At 41.9% G+C, this 19,237-nt stretch overlaps 1 protein-coding gene across 12 annotated transcripts in view; it reads left to right on the plus strand.

Moving 5' to 3' along the window:
* The window catches only part of robo2 (roundabout, axon guidance receptor, homolog 2 (Drosophila)), a 525,042-nt gene that overhangs the window by 395,159 nt on the left and 110,646 nt on the right, over positions 1-19,237 (plus strand). For all 12 annotated transcript variants that reach the window (XM_008424864.3, XM_008424871.3, XM_008424869.3 and 9 more), the window contains exons 3-5: positions 8,758-8,915; positions 9,924-10,044; positions 10,522-10,660. In XM_008424864.3, the coding sequence (XP_008423086.1) occupies positions 8,758-8,915; positions 9,924-10,044; positions 10,522-10,660 (418 nt within the window). The remainder of the gene's footprint in view (positions 1-8,757; positions 8,916-9,923; positions 10,045-10,521; positions 10,661-19,237) is intronic.

Genomic DNA, 19,237 nt, shown 5'->3' on the forward strand with positions numbered 1-19,237 from the left:
TTATGTATGCGTGTGGGAGAAAATTTGTGGGCTTGTGTGATATTGTAGTAGTGTCCATCCATCGATCCATCCATTTTCTGCCTCTTATCCGGGATCGGGTTGCGGGGGCAGCAGCTTCAGAAAGGAGGCCCAGACTTCCCTCTCCCTAGCCACTTCTTCCAGCTCCTCCGGGGGAACCCCAAGGCGTTCCCAGGCCAGCCAAGAGACATAGTCCCTCCAGCGTGTCCTGGGTCTTCCCCAAAGCCTCCTACCGGTGGGATGTGCCCGGAATACCTCACCAGGGAGGCGTCCAGGAGGCATCCTTACCAGATGCCCGAGCCACCTCAACTGGCTCCTCTCAACGTGGAGGAGCAGCAGCTCTACTCTGAGTCCCTCCCGGATGACCAAGCTTCTCACCCTATCTCTAAGGGAGAGCCCAGCCACCCTGCAGAGGAAACCCATTTCGGCCGCTTGTATCCATGACCCAAAGCTCATGACCATAGATGAGGGTGGGAACATAGATCAACCGGTAAATCAAGAGCTTCGCTTTTTGACTCAGCTCTCTCTTTACCATGACGGACCGGTACAGCGCCCGCTTCACGGCAGACGCTGCCCCAATTCGCCTGTCGATCTCCCGCTCCCTTCCTCCCTAATTCGTGAACAAGATCCCCAGATACTTAAACTTCTCCACTTGAGGCAGGAGGACCCCTCTGACCCGGAGAAGGCACTCTACCTGACAGCCCGTATCGAAGGGCCCGGTACCACATACTCCCGAAGAACCCCCCACATGGCCCCCCTGGGGACAGGGTCGAACGCCTTCTCCAAGTCCACAAAACACATGTAGACTGGTTGGGCGAACTCCCATGCACCCTCCAGGACCCTGCTGAGGGTGTAGAGCTGGTCCAGTGTTCCACGACCAGGACGAAAACCACACTGCTCTTCCTGAATCCGAGTTTCGACTATCCGACGGACCCTCCTCTCCAGGACCTTACCAGGGAGGCTTAAGAGTGTGACCCCCCTGTAATTGGAGCACACCCTGCAGTCCCCCTTTTTAAACAGTGGGACCACCACCCCAGTCTGCCAATCCAGGGGAACTGCCCCCGATGTCCATGCGATATTGCAGAGTCGCGTGAGCCAACACAGCCCTACAACATCCAGAGCCTTAAGGAACTCCGGGCGGATCTCTGCCACCGAGGAGCTTTTTGACCACCTCGGCGACCTCATCCCCAGAGATTGGAGAGCCCAACCCAGAGTCCCCAGACTCAGTTTCCTCAACAGAAGGCATGTTGGTGGGATTGAGGAGGTCTTCGAAGTATTCCGCCCACCGGCCCACAACGTCCTGAGTTGAGGTCAGCAGCACACCACTGCTTCCCCCTCCTGAGACGCCGGATGGTGGACCAGAATCGCCTCGAAGCCGTTCACAAGTCTTTCTCCATGGCCTCTCCAAACTCCTCCCACACCGAGTTTTTGCCTCAGTGACCACCTGAGCCGCCCGACAGTACCCATCAGCTGCTTCTGGAGTCCCACAGGCCAAAAAGGCCCAATAGGACTCCTTCTTCAGCTTGACAGCATCCCTCACCGAAGGTGTTCACCAACGGGTTCGAGGGTTGCCGCCGCGACAGGCACCAACAACCTTGCAGCCCCAGCTCCGATAAGCCGCCTCAGCAATGGAGGTACGGAACATGGTCCACTCAGACTCAATATTCCCCACCTCCCCTGGAACGTGTTTGAAGTTCTGCCGCAGATGGGAGTTAAAGCTCCGTCTCACAGGGGACTCCACCAGACGTTCCCAGCAGACCCTCAGTACACGTTTGGGCCTGCCAGGTCTGACCGGCTTCCTCCTCCACCACTGGAGCCAACTCACCACCAGGTAGTGGTCAGTGAACCACTCCGCACCTCTCTTCACCAGAGTGTCCAAGACATACGGCCGCAGATCTGATGAAACGATGACAAAATCGATCATCAAACTGTGGCCTAGGGTGTCCTGGTGCCAAGTGCACATATGAACACCCTTATGCTTGAACATGGTGTTCGTGATGGACAAACCGTGACGAGCACAGAAGTCCAAGAACAGAACACCACTCGAGTTCAGATCGGGGGGGCCGTTCCTCCCAACCACGCCCCTCCAGGTCTCGCTGTCATTGCCCATGTGAGCGTTGAAGTCCCCCAGTAGAACAAGGGAGTCCCCAGGAGGGGCACTCTCCAGCACCCCCACTAAAGACTCCAAGAAGGGTGGGTAATCTGAACTGCTGTTCGGCCATTAAGCACAGACAACAGTCAGAACCCGTCCCCCCACCCGTAGGCGGAGGGAGGCTTCCCGTCTCGTTCACCGGGGTAAACCCCAATGTACAGGCGCCAAGATGGGGGGCAACAAGTATGCCCACTCCTGCCCGGCGCCTCTCACCGTGGGCAACTCCAGAGTGGAAGTACGTCCAGCCCCTCTCAAGGAGACTGGTTCCAGAACCAGAGCCATGCGTCGAGGTGAGGCCGACTATTTCTAGCCGGAACCTCTCAGCGTCGCACACTAGCTCCGGTTCCTTCCCTACCAGAGAGGTGACGTTCCACGTCCCAAGAGCCAGCTTCTGCAGCCGAGGATCAGACCGCCAGGGTCCCCTCCCTTGGCTGCCGCCCATAGCACAATGCACCCGACCCCTTTGGCCCCTCGGACAGGTGGTGAGCCCATCGGAAGGGGGACCCACGTCTCCTCTTTGGGCTGAGCCCGGCCGGGCTCCGTGGGTAAAAGCCCGGCCACCAGGCGCTCGCCATCGTGCCCCACCTCCAGGCCTGGCTCCAGAGTGGGGCCCCGGTGACCCGCGTCCAGGCGAGGGAATGCCAGATCCAAAGATATTTTCCATCATAAGGGGTCTTCGGGCTGCGCTTCATCTGGTTCCTCACCTAGGACCTGTCTGCCTTGGGTGACCCTACCAGGGGCATAAAGCCCCAGACAGCATAGCTCCTAGGATCATTGGGACACTCAAACCCCTCCATCACGATAAGGTGGCAGCCCAAGGAGGAGTATGTGCAATTTGAGTATTTTTTGAGTGTGCGTGAGTCTTTCGTAGTGTGTGAGAGACAAAACATAGATTTTGTCCTAAATGGCCCCTCATAGTTTTCGGTATGTTTCATTTGTTGATACTTGCTATTTGCTCAATGAAAATTCTTTAGAAAAAAAAGAGAGGAGGGAAAACGGATCAGCCTTCTTTCACCTCATTGGCTTTAAACTTCACCGCAGTGTTGATGCTCCTCCATTCCTGACTGAACTCCCCTGATACACTATGCAGGGTTTCCCCCAGAAAACTTGCTAAGGGTGCCGAGGCGGTCCACCGGCATTCCATCGTATTTTTGTATTTAAAGATGTTAAGACGACAGGAAATGTAAAAATGTTACTGGGTAATTGTATGTTATGGGAAAACAGCATAAGTGAAATGATATTTAAACCCACAACTAGTATTAAAAACAAATAAAAAAATACAATGAAAATGAAAATCAATTACTTGCACTGCTGTTTAATCCATAAAGTCCCTGGGCTTCAGGGGCCCCATAAATGCTAATATTTTAACACAGACCACAGATACATAGATGTAACATTTGTTTATAGAGCTTAGGAGCTGACGTCACAGTGTATGACGTTTACGTCACTCGGCACCATGTTTGCAGCCCACAGACCAAAACAAACTAGTCAGAACACTGGTGTTTTCATTGTGTTACCGACTGCAGCGAAGTTGTTTTGGAAATTGGAAACTGGATATTCGCCCTCCGCGGAGTAAGGGACGTTCAGCTTAAGGTTGATCCGATTTATGAACATTGATTTTGGTCAGCTGTTCTCTACCGATGCCTCCTGAAGCGCTCGGAGGTTCACATAGGGACCGTCAATTTCCAACCCAAACACTTTTGTAAATAAATGCCTTGTCTTGTGACCAACTAATACAAAAAAGTGGCAATTTACGCTATTAAACGAGGCACACTATCCTCTATAAACTTTTTAAGTCATATTCAATATTTTAAATATTAAATGTTTTTTTCAATAGCTTCCAAATCGTGTGCCCCATTAACTCAAAATCTGTGTGAAATTATTTTACTAGACTGTATAAATGAGGCACACTCATCTTTATTACATTTTAACACTATATATTTTTTAGTTTTTCTTTAGTATTTTTCTTCAATAGCTTCTAGGTCATGTGACTTATTAACTCAAAATCTGTGAAATTATTCTACTAAACTATATAGATTAGGCATATTTTCATTCCATTTTAAAAGCTCTTTTTTTTTAAAGTTCATAAAATGTATTACTTCAGGCGATCATCACATTTGTTACCTGTAATGTTCAATTACATAAAATTCTAGGACTTGATCTATTTCATTACATGATCACTTACCTGTAATATGTTAAATACAACAAATATTTACTTACAGTGTGGTCTCTTTCATAAAATTTACGTGTCACCTTTATTGTTTAATTACACATTAATTATTTAAAGATGGTCTCTTTCATCTGGTTTGTGTCATGATGTGGTGTGGCGGTGGACCCAAACGCAGCAGGCAGTAGACGTATTTATGTGGATGTTATTTTAATGAACAAAATAAACAAAATCCAAAATCCAGGGAAAACAAGGAAATCCAAAACACAATGAAACAGGAGACAAGGGATAACTAAGGTAACGACTGGCAACGTGGCGAAGATCTAAACAAAGAAAAAACCTAACTAGAATTACTAAAGGAAGAAAAAATTAATAAAAAATTCCCTTCTCACCTTCCGCAGGTGGTCTCTTTCATCCTCTGAGCTGGGGTCCTCTACCAAAGGTCTGGGAGCTTGAGGGTTCTGCGCAGTATCTTGGCTGTGCCTAGAACTGCACATTTCTGGACTGAGATGTCTGATGTTGTTCCTAGGATCTGTTTTAGCCACTGCTCCAGTTTGGGGGTGACTGCCCCGAGGGCCCCGATGACCACAGGCCCTCGGGCCCAGAAAACATGGAAGATATATATGTATATATAGACGTGAACATGGAAGAACATGGAATAACAACTGAACCTAGGGTGATCAAATTAAGAAATAAGCATTACTAGTAACACTGCAGCGAGGCTGAAATAAGAAATAACTAGAAGGATAAAATAGAATTAAACTATAGTCATTAAAGAAGGCTTGAGATGGACTCAGACAAACAAGGACAAAACCTTAAGTAACTAAAGAATTAACCTAACTATAAACACTATAAAGGACTGAAAATAAGGAAAACCACGCGCATGTCGGTCCGATGTGGCGTTTACTTCGCAGTGATCCATGTTCCGCACTGGAACCCAGTCAGGATTGAGCTCATCCATTTCATACGTCAGTTTGCCTTCAAGAGGACATATCAGAACACACATCAGTATTAATACTGTAAATTTAATAACACTAGTAAAATAGTTTACTTCACAATAATGTAATAACCTCAATGTCCACTGACAAAACTCGGACTATGCTACATAAACAATATTAGCCCGACCTAAATGAACTCAACACAAACTGAACATGAGTACACCCGGAGAAAATCATAGCTAAAAAATTATGACACAACACTAACAAAGCGAATGTTCTCACACCATCTCACAGTTCATAAAAAGTTGTCATTCAAAACTGTTGAATCCATAGCTCTTCTGTAAAATCACTGACTACTGATTATAAATATTTACATTCTTAGCCGGCTTGATTTTTAATGAGTTAAGCTTGAACAGACTTATTCGCATGTGGTTTTTATTGCGTTTCTTACTTATTGGAAATGCAGCATTTCTGAAATTCAGTTGTTTTGACATTATCAACAAATTTTTGCACACTTTTGTTTTGGAAATGCAGCTAGTGAATATTTTATGAGATAAAAAATGTATTGTGCTATGGGGCTACAATAACCAGTGTCGTCATACTCAAAGTCTTTTTTGCTGCTCGTAGTGTACTGGTTCATTTGACAACGTTGATTGTTGAAAACAGGGCATAGTCGAGTGTTGCATCAGGACAGTGATCCCAGTTTGGTCCATCCTCAAATTCTTTAAAAATTCGTAAACTTTATGCTTTAAACTGGCGGTTATCTCCAAGTGATTATGTCCTCAGACCAAAAAAACACAATGTGATTAGAGTTAGGCTGGCAACAAGTGTTTGAAAACTTTAGATCAGAACAGCGTCAACTGGAATGACTCTGCCTCTCATTTGACTTGTTAATATACCTGCCAGGTGTTGTAACGGTTACCCGTACCCACACTTAGTGCAAACATCATCTCTCGTCAACAGGTGCATGTTTGTACTGTTTGTGTTGGATCTTATTTTGTGTTTTGTTTGTGTTTGTTCCCGTTTATGTAGATTGCGGGGTAAGAGATGCATTTACCATGACACAATGTGCCACAACAGATTAGATTAGACAGCTAGGCATGGGCGCCGTAATGATGCACCTAATGCGTGTTTCTTTTGTCGCCATTCTGTTTCAAAGGAAATTGATTCCAACAAAAATCCCACGGGTGCTATCAGCGGTGAATGGGAGAGAGCAATTAAAGCCGACGTGATATTGAAAACTCCGGTCCGCACCAGACTATGATTTTTAAACTGCGGGACGCCTGTTTGTAATGCAAATACAGAAAGCTTAGAGACGGTGGTCCGGCGTGCTGGAGTTGGCTAATTACCTTAGCTCTTTAGATTAGAGGGCAGCCCTGCGTAAGAGGAGTGAAAATCTCCATCTCTGCCTCCTCTTGCAATTCCTGCTGTGTAAAGGTTTCATTTGAATTCAAGTCACACAAAAGTCCTATTCTCTGCGCCCCCTGTGCATCCCTAGGATAATTGGGTTGAAAGCATCCTCCCTTCCTCCAATCCGCCGGCCCTTGGTCTAAATAAATAAATAAGGAAACAATGGCCGCAGCGTTTTCTGCAGAGAGGGTAAGGAGAGCAAATGAAGAGATGAGAGAAGCCGGGAGCGCAGGGACCAGTTATCCCCTCTTATAACCCCGACCGTCCCTGCCGCCGCCCCTGCATGGAATTTAAATAAGGACCTGTGGTGCTGCCCTTAATTTAGCCCTCTTTAAGCACCTTCAAATACCCACCCAATAAGCCTCCGTCCTTTTATCCATCAGAGAAATGGTGTGCCCTTCTCTGCTTTGATAATGGAATAAAGACCGACAATGAAATTACTAAAGAGCTCCGTCAAGGATTAGATTTGTTATAGATTTTTAAAAATCTTTTTCAATCCATGTGGCAGGTGAGGAGGAGCAGGTTTATATATTTAAACTATTTTTCATGGAGTGTTTTTTTGTTTTTCATGTTTTCTCATTACAAAGGTTGCCTCCTGTTCTGGGGTTACATTCCTCATTGGTTCTATGCCTGATTGTTTTTTAGCATTTGCATTTGTTTGCGCATCGCTGTGTGTCTGCGACGCTAGCGCTCCTCGTCTGATAATGAGCTGCTGTTGTGTGTTTCTCTGAACACTCCGCAGGGCAAGAGGTTATCTCTCTAATGAAAGGCCTACCTGGGGGGTGATTAGACACAAGGCCACAGTTGTTCATCCGACCACCCACTGGCTTTTTGTGTGTTAGCGAACGATTGAATGTGTGTAAAAGTGTACGTGTACATCACTACCAAAGTGAAGCAGCCCTGTTAGCCTTCACAAGTGAATGACACCAGGCTTCAGGGCATTCTGTTTCTGTTTGTTCTGCTGCTTCCACTGGGACCTCCATTAGCTCCAATTAGCTTTCGCTTTGCTTTGCCCAGTCAGACGAAGCTGCATATTCCATTTTAATGGCTCAGATAGATCCTGCAACATTTCAAAGTGCACGGTGCACACAAAAAAATAAATAAGAATGCATTTTGAAAAGACTTTTCCACTCCTGCTTTGAAATATACATTTTGCTAATGTAAAGCACGAGCAAGACTTCAGTGTATTTAATCAGTGTGTTTTATCGATGTTTTACACAAAGTAGTGCAAAGTGAAATGAAAGACAAATTACATGATTTTCAACCGTTTTTGACAAATAAAAAAAATTTAAAAGTATATAATTTGTTTGTCGCTATGGTTCAATATTCACAGATTCTATTGACCATTTGTGATTTTTCTGTGGAAAATAACTTTAAAGGAATCATGGACAATCTGCCAATTTTGGGAATTTAATTCTAAAATATTTAAAAGAAAATGCTGAAATGCTTAGACTTATATGCAATGGTACTTGGCTGATATTTGCAAAACAGCAGTCCAAGAGTGCCATTCGTTTTCCTTGGCACTGATTGGCTGTATATTCAAGAACAGAGATAAGGAAGACTGTCAACATTAGCTTCTGTGGTGCTGCTAAGATGGTTTCCACTGCATATTAATGTTTATAAAGATATATTTAGTATTTTAAGTAATACAATTAAGGTTGACCCATTTTGAAAAAATTGGGCCGATTTCAATACCTGATATAAACATCAATGTTTTTCCTCCTAACTAATTTTTAACGATGTTTTAAATATTTCACTACCTTTCTAAAAAATTACTTGACCACTGCTTGTCATCTTCAATTGGACGTCCAACAATTCTGCCCTGCGCCACTACTACTGTCACATGACCAAACAAAAACCACATGGCCAACTGGCTCCACTCACCATCCAGAAACAAAAGGCAACAAGAAATAAATATCAGCCCAGTATTATCTATTGGACCGATGCTTATATGTTAAAAAATGGCTTGCATCATATCAGCGGTCCATGCTATTTTGAAGTTTGTGGTTTTAATGTAATGAAATGTGCAACAATTCACTTTTCCCTAACCGAGTGGCTCTTTGTTCACACAGTGCTGCGAGATGACTTCAGGCAGAATCCTACTGATGTGGTGGTGGCAGCAGGAGAGCCAGCAATACTTGAATGTGTCCCTCCCAGAGGTCATCCTGAACCCACCATCTACTGGAAGAAAGACAAAGTGCGAATCGATGACAAGGAAGACAGGGTCACTGTGAGTACTGTTGTAGATGATCTAAACAAACAGAAACATCAGTATCAGCTGTTAAACTGTAAAAATTCTAGCTAAGACTGTTTTTACAACCCCGAACTTCAGTTTATTTCACTGGGATTTTATGGTCTGACCAAGAGCAATTCAAATTAAATCTAATTGTTCTGTGAAAGTCTCAGGTTTGTTAGAGAACTGAGGTGAAGACATAGCCCAATGAAGACCCCAGCAACATGCCATACATGTTGGTGATATCGTTATGGAGATGTTCGCACTACGATGTTCGCAAACTGAAAGATTGAAAAACAACCTGGTAACCATTTCTCCTTCCTGCAAGACAATCATACCAGATATATGCAGTAGAAGCCACAACGGAAAGGATTATATTAAAACAGTCATGTCTTGGAATGGTCCAGTCAAAGTCCAGATCTAAATTAAATTTAGAGACAGTAGCACAAATAAGAAATAGTTATTCAGTGATGTATTCTGTCCAAACAGAATTGATTTGTTTTTCAAAGAAGAATGATTAAAATAAATTACTCTCTAGATGTGAAAAACTGATCGTTGCACTTCTTAAAACACTTTCAGCTAACTATAGAGGAACTTCTGGTATTCATGAGGGTTAAGAACAACAAATAGTTGAAATTTGAGACTCTCTCAAAAAACTCTTATACTTGCCTATTGTATATAAATGTAACTAACACTCGCCTTTTCAGAAACCAGTGGTAATAAAACAAAAATAGCCTTCAGTAATGATGGCTGAACATGTGTTATTTTCCTTCCACTTTAAAACATGCACCACTTTATGTTTCTCTGTCAGTAAAATCTCAGTAAAATTCTCTAAAGTTTGGGTTTGTAACTTGCTGAGCTGTAATGTTAAAGTGATTTTGTTGGTGTGCACTTAACACCTTTTGTCCCAAATGAACTTACAAGGAAAGACTTTACTGAATGAAAGAAAAAAGTCAGTGTAAAAAAGTAAACATCTGGAAAATGTTTTTTGTTTTTCTCCTTCAGATTCGAGGAGGAAAGCTCATGATCTCAAACACAAGAAAGACTGACGCTGGCATGTACGTGTGTGTGGGCACCAACATGGTTGGAGAACGGGACAGTGAGACGGCACAAGTAACTGTCTTTGGTACGCATTATTTACTGATTTTCCCTGAAACATGAATCTATGTTGGCCTGTGTAAAGGATTAAATGCCACTACATACCTTCATGAAAATAATGGCTTTGTCCAGGTACTCTCAGAATTTGATTTTAAAGCCCTGTTGCTTAGACTTTGTTGCCAGATTTGTCCTGCTGGGCTGCATTCAGTTTTATGACTTTTTATTTTCGGAGTTGCTATTATGTTGTCATGACATAAAGCAGAGCTGGAGTGAAATGAACCATAGAAGCTAGATGGTAGTTGCTTTGTTTCAGTGTTGGCTTCAGGGTACTATTCCAAAATGTCTCTCTTGTTTGTTGAAGAACAGAAGTAAGAGACTGACAAGAAAATGAAGGATTATAAGAGATAATCCTTTCGGATCCATGATGGATAGTGTTAGAGCTGCACACAGCAGCCAAAAAAAAAAGAAAAAAAAATGCTTATCTGTTTTTCTGCACATCTTGCAGAGCGACCAACCTTCCTTCGGAGGCCAATCAACCAGGTGGTCCTAGAAGAGGAGACGGTTGAATTTCGGTGCCAGGTACAAGGAGACCCTCAACCAAATGTTCGCTGGAGGAAAGATGACATCGATGTTCCTCGTGGGAGGTACACTCTTTTAAGGGAATATCCTAAAAAAAATCTGTTTTCTGTTCCGACTTGACAGACTACATTTGATTTGGCAGGGACTGTACCAACGGCTGGTACAAGGTAGTATCTTAACTCTTCAGGTTTTCCTCCTGATGCAGCTGCCAGAGTTCACTTTGTACATCTGTTAACAGCACTGGTTACAAATCTTGAATGTACCAGAAGTTTGGTTAAAACATTTCTTCTTTTCAGAAAATGTTTTTTATAACCATGAAATGATACATAGACTGCAAAACAAAGTCCAACATATGCAAGTAGCTAAGAGTTTCAGCCATAAGACAGTAAAGGTTAGGAATATGAAGCTAATTCAAGCATTGCTTTTTTTTCTTCAGTTTTTTGGTTTTTAAGTAGATTAAAGACAGGATTGCATCAGCTCGAGACTCAGACACTCAGCTTCATTTAGTGTGAATTTGAGTATCCAGCTTTCTTGGACCTGATGGCCAGACAAGGGACTCAGCCAATCAGAAGGCCTTGGATAGTGGGACAACCAAAAAGAAAACAAATCCTATTAACTTTCTGAACAGGATACATTCTGTCCTGGTAGATATAATCTAAACAGAATCTGTTTTCAGACATGTTGTCATTCTATATTTAGTAACTGAAATTTATTGCAGAGTTTAAAATGTGAGTCCCCATGTAAAGTTACTTAATATAGTTATTTCAAAAGCTTACACATTTTTAAAGAATAAAAAGACTGTCATTCATATATCATTTTTTGGAGCACAATATTTTCAGGTCACAAATTATTGTGACCCCCTGAATGTCTAAATTTGTAAGGACACTCAGTGGGGACCCGGAAATTCAACCACACACACAGGAGTATACAAAGTTAAAAACAAGTTTAATTTCCAGATACTGGTTGCTGCTCAGGAAGAGGTCGTCAAACAGCACTGAGGAGAGAGGGGAGACGGCTGGTGATGCACAGATAAAAGAGGGATATCTTAGAAATGTTCAGCTTAACTGACCTAGAGCAGTAGGCGGGTGGAGCAGGGGAACTGAAGATCTGATGACAGGGAGGTGCAGGAAACCAGTAGAACAGGCTTCTGTGGAAGCAATGAAGATCTCCACAAGAAGATCCAAAACGCAACACCCAGGGACTTTGTCAATAATCAGGCAGAGGCCATATACAGGAGGACAAAGAGAGCAAACTTAGCTTGAGGGGCTGGCAATACTCGGTGGTTGTGAGGCAGAGCGTGGGTCAGGGTCCAGAAATCCAGAACAGAAGGGATCCGTGAAGGGTAGTGATGGAGTATCTGAAGCCAGGCTTCGAGGCATGTACCGAGTAAAAAGGGGGTGTGTCCAATGAAGCCCCACTTCGAGACTTGTGTCATCTTGCTGAAAACCACGTGACTGGCAATAAACGATGCCTCGCATTGCATGGGTCACGTGACTGCTTCATTTTGTGTGTTGGTTTTCAAAATAAAAGCGCGATGAGCCGTGCTGCTTCATGGGTTGCTGTCCATTTGGTCGAGCATCAGAGGAGAATATTTGTCTTCAGTAGCCAAGATAAAATGAACATTGACCAACATATTTGATGTGTATTGATGATGGCACTAATCAAAATGTAATGTTTGTTTCTGGTTTTCTCAATTGTAGATTTTTTTTATTTTTTATTACTTTATATTTTTGTGGTTTTATGATGTAAATCTCTTTGAACTGCATTGTTGCTGAAACGTGCTGCACAAATAAACTTGATTGTCTGAGCCAGAAAGTGGAAAATCTCTGACATCGGTGAATACTTTGAAATGATTGCTCACAATAAAATTCTTCTTAGATAATAATTAACCTTCCACCTCCCAATTTATTACAAAGTTCCACTATTATTTGTAGTCTGATTGGCAAAGATATATCAGTCTTGCACAGCAGAAACAGATTTAGTGCTGTTGCAGAACTAAAATTCAACATGTAGCCAAATATAAGAGATGAGCCAACTAGAAATCCAAGAAAAAGCGAATGCCCCAACAGGCACTGCATTCCCAAGACACATCAAATGTCTTTACTGTCAAATCCGTCTATGACATAAAAGAAACCCCAACACAACCACTGACGTTAAACATATACCACGATTAGATTGGCTACAAATCATTTTAATAATTGAAACATATGACAATTAAATATGGTTTCATTGATTCTCCTGTTGAGTTTGCAATATTGCATTTAGTAATTTTTGGAAGTATGATTCAACTGAGTGACAAGGCTGTTACAGTTTCACCAGCAGATGTCACTAGTGAGTCATAAATGAAGCATTGAGTAATGAACCTTTTTGCAAAGCAAAGGGTTGAAAAGCTTTATTGCTTCATGAGGCTTCATTTGCCCATCACTAGTGAAGGGCTTGGCAGGGGGGGTAAATCCATGGACAGAAGAGGGTCGTAGAAACACTGAAGGCTTGGAAGGAAACGCTGGATCTCTTACTGGCTCATGGCTGTCGCTAATCTGGCAAGGAGACAGAGGTTGAGAGGTGGCGGGGCCCAGGTGGAACAGGTGAGCAATCAGGCGTGGCAGGTGAGCTGAATGAGTGCTTAACACAGCATGAACAGGACATGAAACATAACAAAATGTAGACAAATTTGGAGCATCACACACAGGAGACAATGTTTGTGATACTCGATTATTGTGACTAAATGTTAAAGTGGCAATATTATGTAAAATTAACTTTTTGAGCTCTGCATCATGTTGTAATGTTATTCCCTCACCAAAAACATACCTGGGGTGTTTCCTTAGATCTTTTATGCATGTTTGAGGAATCCTTTAATCTCCTGTTGCATTTTATTTGTGCAAAACACCTTGGTGGACCTAGCTCCACCTTTGAGGACAAAGGTCCTCCTCTTATCTGCATTTTCCAAACTTTGGAGCTAGCCAGCAGCAAACACCTGGTGGCATTGTGCGTCTGTTAGCTTATTATAAGAGCTATTTCTCAGTGCATCACTGATAAAAATGTTGTTAAAGGGTTAATAGAGGAGCAATGAGGAGATGACTTACTGAGGGTGGAATTTCAGAAAGAGCATGAGTTTTAAAGAGACAGAGGCCCAATGTCAAGGTGTTAAATTACAAGAGAAATTTCTTTTAAGTCATATTTGATATATTTTTAGGACAACTGAATGTAAAGTAGTTACTTGATCATGCCTGGAAAATATGTAATATTGCCTCGGTATAGTCTGTCATGGATATTTTCTTGTTACTCAGAGAAATCTAGTTGTTGTGTTCTCTGCAGCCCAAGAGACAGAAACAAACGCGTGCGTGCGTGCGTGTGTGTGAATCAACCTATTCCCTCGCTTGCGAGTCACTCAAGTCACGGTCAGCATCGGTGTCATTGTCAGAAGTGGACTTCAAAGAGACCAGCGTTCTGTCTTTAGCCAGCAGGCCGGTCGCTTTCTGCTTGGATCACCTCATAAAGCACACACTCAACAGGCCTGACATCTCCCAAGGCTAGCCGCCGAGACAAGCGTAGGAGGCTTGTTTGCGTCTGATAAGGATTCGGTTCACTGGGCAGTGGGACGCGAGCCCCTTGCCAAGGCAAACACATAAAAGTGTTTCACTCCAGTCTTTGATAGGGAGTTGGCTCTGGAACGGAGTTCACTTTGTACACTAATTAACAGATTTATTATGGAGTTGGATATGTGTCATGCTCTGGCGTCCATCGCCGACTGTAATATCCCTTTGAAGTGTGGCCATACTTTAGGATGATAAACATGGCGAAATATAGAGCAGAAAATTTAAAAGAGATAAATATTCTATTGCCTCTAATTGCAATCTACAAATTATTGTTCTTTTTTTCCTCTCCAAAGCATATTTAGTGGTGCCAGCGAAGATGAGCGTTCAGATGTAGATATTTTAATTCTGACATTTTCTTCCTGTTTTCGTTGCTCCTTATCATCACTCAGCGAACATCAAGGACGAATGGATTTTCCCACACAAGAGAAGTTTCCATTTTGATAAGTGACAGGCACATTTGAAGAAGAACTGGAAACAGAAAGGCAGTCCCTTCTGGTATTTCACTTTGTGTGAAAGGGAATAAAAGCCCACAGCGGATCAAGCAGTTGTCTACACAGCGGGGAGTGGCCTCTGTTTGCTTTTTTGTTTCTTTTTTTTTCATTCCGAAAGGTTACGCTGTCCTTATTATTATGATAAGCTGTGGAAAGAGGCAAGGACTTAGCAGGACCGCTCCTCTTTACCGTTGTATTGTTTCAACTTGTCTTTGCTGGCCTTTTTACATGCTTCCAGTCTCTCGGTGGGTTTTCTGTAATGTACTGCTTTCATTCTAGGAGGAGGTGGAGGGGAGGGGAACCTCAGCTGAGTAAACAGGTTGTTAATATGCTCAGTGGCTCCAGCTGCTTCTCAGGCAAACACATGCACACGCTGGCACCTAGAGTGCCTATCTGAAGCGCCAAGGCGCCTTCCATCTCTATGGAACAGAGGAGGAGATAGAGCTGAAAAACAACCAGAGTTCGTCATAAAAGAACAAGTCCAGCTATTGCTTATATCTGTGTTCTTTAAAGCAGGGGTGGATCTACTGGGGTGGCATAGGGTCAGGGCCGTGCAGAGACCACTAAAGGGGCAGGTGCTCAAAAAAAAAAAGGGCAAATTTAACTGCATTCTAGGACAGAATATTAACAGCCTCTCAACTTTCAAAGTTTAATAAACAATGATAAATTACAAAAATGTGACATATACAGTACAATCAAAGCTAATGAACATCTCCATATAGAGCATAACACTATGCCTATGTAAGATATTTTATTAGTAATTTCTTTCCTCAGGTCTATTTTGTTAGAGGAAAGTATTGCAATATTCAAACCCACAATTTAGCAAGATATGTAAATCAGAGCTGGACCACCAGACATATTTTGTCTTTACAGAATTACACTATTGAAAATATAAACAAGGGCACAATGCAACCTTTTAGTGACTGTAATCTATAAAACAGAGCTGCCTGTTTGCTGCACTTGCAGTGGAGATGAAGACGGTCCATTCAGGAAAGCAGAGCTGCATCAAACTTTAATGTGGAACTGCAAAAAAAATACAAAAAAAAACACAAAATGTAATTGTTAATGTTGTTAATGTATGTCACCATGAGAAAAACCTACTGAGTTCTGCTTAAAAAAACTTTTTTAAACATTTAAATCACACATTTGTCTCATTAAGTTAACTTTCTTTTTTGCAAAACAAACTTATTTGTGCATGTCAGAAATCTTTTCTTGATATTCTAGGTTTTTGTTTGTGACTCAAAGTTTTGCTTGTGATTCTCACATGAGTCGTGGGCGGGGCCTAAAATCACAACAAAAGATTTCTGATGTGTGCAAATAAATGTTTATGTTTGGTAAATAACTTTTTATGTTCACAAGACAAAAAGTAGTTATTAAATTAAAATGTTTTTTAAACAAAACGATTTGTTTTTTAAAAAATAAATCAATACAATTCCAAAAGTTTTGATTACAATTTTATTTTACTTAACTGAGGTTAGTTTCCCCCCCCCCATTGAATAATTGGGAAAAAAAAATTTAACTTCATACTCTGCGAACCAGAAACTAAACTTACTTAAAGTCTGGGTTGAGTTTTTTCCCCTTCATTAATTACACACTTCATATCTATCAGGGTAATTCAGGGTGAGTCTTTTATTTCATTGTTATTCTCCTTCAAGATACATTTACCTAACGCCAGAATAAATGAAATGTACATTATGCAGCAAAGGAAATTAGAAGATCGGACATATATCCATTATGGAGATGATCAGTTTTGGACGGGCGATGTGCCCTTATTGCATAATAAATACTAAAGAATGACTGATATCATTAAAGATACAGGGAAGAAGCTTTTTAGTTATCTAGCGTTGCTAGCAAAGTCGTTAGCTAGCAGCTAGCTAATATCACAACAACAGCCTGATGTCTGTATGATAAAAATACTGAATCGATAGATAAGAACTCCTACAGCATATTTAAAATAAAACGATTTACCAATATCTGCGACGGGCTGGCGACCTGTCCAGGATGTACCCCGCCTCTCGCCCAGAACGTTAGCTGGAGATGGGCACCAGCACCCCACCAGACCCCACTAAGGGATAAGGGTGTAAAGAAAATGGATGGATGGATGGATTTACCAATATAAAAGAAATTTGCCATTTCTTGCATCTTGACAGAACTAACAGAAACCAAACTGTTCATAGGTTTGTTTCAGGGAGAATTTATGCAGAAAACATCAATTTTCTCAGCTTTATTTTAAGCCGTACTTAATAGATATCTGATAATAAATGATGGCGCTACTAATATTTTTGTGACAGATTTCTGCTCGTCCTGCATTGTAATAGAATGGCTTTCTGGACATAACTCAAAGCATCACATAGCGACTAATAGGTGCTGTCCAATCCAGGAATACATATCAATTAGCAGCAGTATGAAAGACGTAAAAATAATTAACTATACTACATTAAGAAATGATATTTAATCCTCAGTGTGGCATGAAGCTCATTTTGAAACAATGCAAGTTTAAAATATTTTTGCAACAAGTAAATCATCAAGTAAATTAAGTTCAATGTTGGGTCTATGTACGCTAAATGTGAGAATGAATATGCTGCCACCCATGTAAAAATCATTGCCATCCTCTTGCCACCTCATAGATATTTTTCTAGTTCCACTCCTGCTTTAAAGGCGTTTCTAAATAATAAATAAACTAAAAATCACCAAAAAAAAGTATCATCTACTGGATTGCCTATCTGCCTTATCTTTAAAGCTAACCTGCCTCTAATCTTGTTTTAGTTCCAGCGTCATGGTCAACAACTCTTCAGAGCTCCCCATCACGTTATAATGTTATTCCCTCATCATAAACATACCTGGAGTGTTGCTTTGATTATTTCATGCATGTTTGAGAAATCTTTTAATCTCCCATGGCAACCATTCAGTTGTGAAAAATGCCTGAGTGGAGCCAGCACCACCTGCGCTCCTCTTTGCTTTTAAGTTATATTTCTTGTATGCAGCATTTGCATAACAACTGAAGGTAACACTGTAACAGGGTTACTTAACAGAGCTATAAAATGATATCATGCGACTGGAAAACGTATAATACCGCTCCATCAGTGTTCACTGAATAAGATTTTGATGCTATGAGATTGTGCTTCCCCCCAAAAAATCTTTTATCTTTAACCAAAAAACCTGGTATATGGCTCAAATTTTCATTGTTCTTAATTGTAATTTTTGTGCCCAAAATTATGTATTGCACATCTTTCCAAATGTGTAATACTGCTGGTATCAGACGGACAGTGTTGACAGCAGCTGCCAGGAGAGGAAAACTGTATCTTGTTAGGCTAAAGATTCCGTCTCACCCTGAGAAGCCCCCTGTGAAAAGACCTCAGCAGTGTGCATTGCCAGCTTTATTTGCCTGCAAGATTAGTGTGCTTCCCATGTCTCCCCCTCCATAGGTCTCCTCATTTGTTTTGGACCCTTGTACCCTCTTCCTGTGCCTTATCAGAGCCACTAATGTCTTGCAGTCCATATGCATTCAGCCCCCCCATCCCCTTTGTTCCTGTTGACCTCCACAGCAGAGCCACTGCAACATTCAGCAGAAAAGGCTGTTTCTTTTTTTACTCAATTCCTCGGGGGCGCGTGAGCGCATGTGTGTGTTTGCAATTGTGTGTCGTGAGAGAGCTATGATAGAGGTGCATGGATGGATCATTCTATTTGAGTAAGTTGTTAAAGCTAAAGTGACAGAAGTGCCCGTGTTATGCTGACTATCCAGTTTCAGCGGGTTCCGTTTTTTTTTCCCTTATGCAACTTTGCAAAAGGAAAAGATAACAGGATCTGTTTCCTGTTTCCATTACTTCTTTCAATACGTAAGGTGCTTAGGGTGCAAGCTTGAGCTGAGGTTGATGTAGATGCACAGATCTGAAATTTTATGACTGATTTCAGATCTCCACATTTCAATATTTCTTTGAGATTTAGCTGCTGTGAATGGCAATTGCTTATAGCAGAGATGTTTGAGAAAGCAATTGACGTAGAATAGAGTTTTACCAATATTTTTAAAGTAAGCACAAAATTGTTATTGAGCCTGTATTTCAACAAACATTAGTATTTTTGCAATTAGCACAGTTTGTGCAGTTAGCATACCTAATAGTCACCAAATAGTCTGGTGGATTCCGTTCGATTGGGGACTAACATTACAACATTTTCACATGGTGTGGTTCACTTTAACACTGAACAGTGGCAAATGATCCAAACCCATTTAAGCAACCTGTTTACCTCCTGGTCTGTGGTGGCGCTGCACCAAAAACACTGAAGCTAACGACACAAAAACCCCTGAAGAAGACACTGAGCTTAAACATCCTACTTCATGAAACTTTATTAATAACATTGTCTGTTTATCTATGTGGTTACAGGTAACTGCAATATATTTTCATCTGATCATATTTACATGAGTGCCTTTACCTCCATGTGTTGATTTTGTTGTATTTACACAGAATGCTGTGCTCTTAGTCCATTTACTGATTTTGTAGTGGTCTCTGAACCATTTAAAGCGATGTAGGGTTTCTCTTATGTCTTTGTTAACAGGACT

The sequence above is a fragment of the Poecilia reticulata genome, chromosome 13 (genome assembly GCF_904066995.2).
Source record: "Poecilia reticulata chromosome 13, P_reticulata-male-v2, whole genome shotgun sequence".
In the NCBI taxonomy this organism is placed as follows: domain Eukaryota; kingdom Metazoa; phylum Chordata; class Actinopteri; order Cyprinodontiformes; family Poeciliidae; genus Poecilia; species Poecilia reticulata.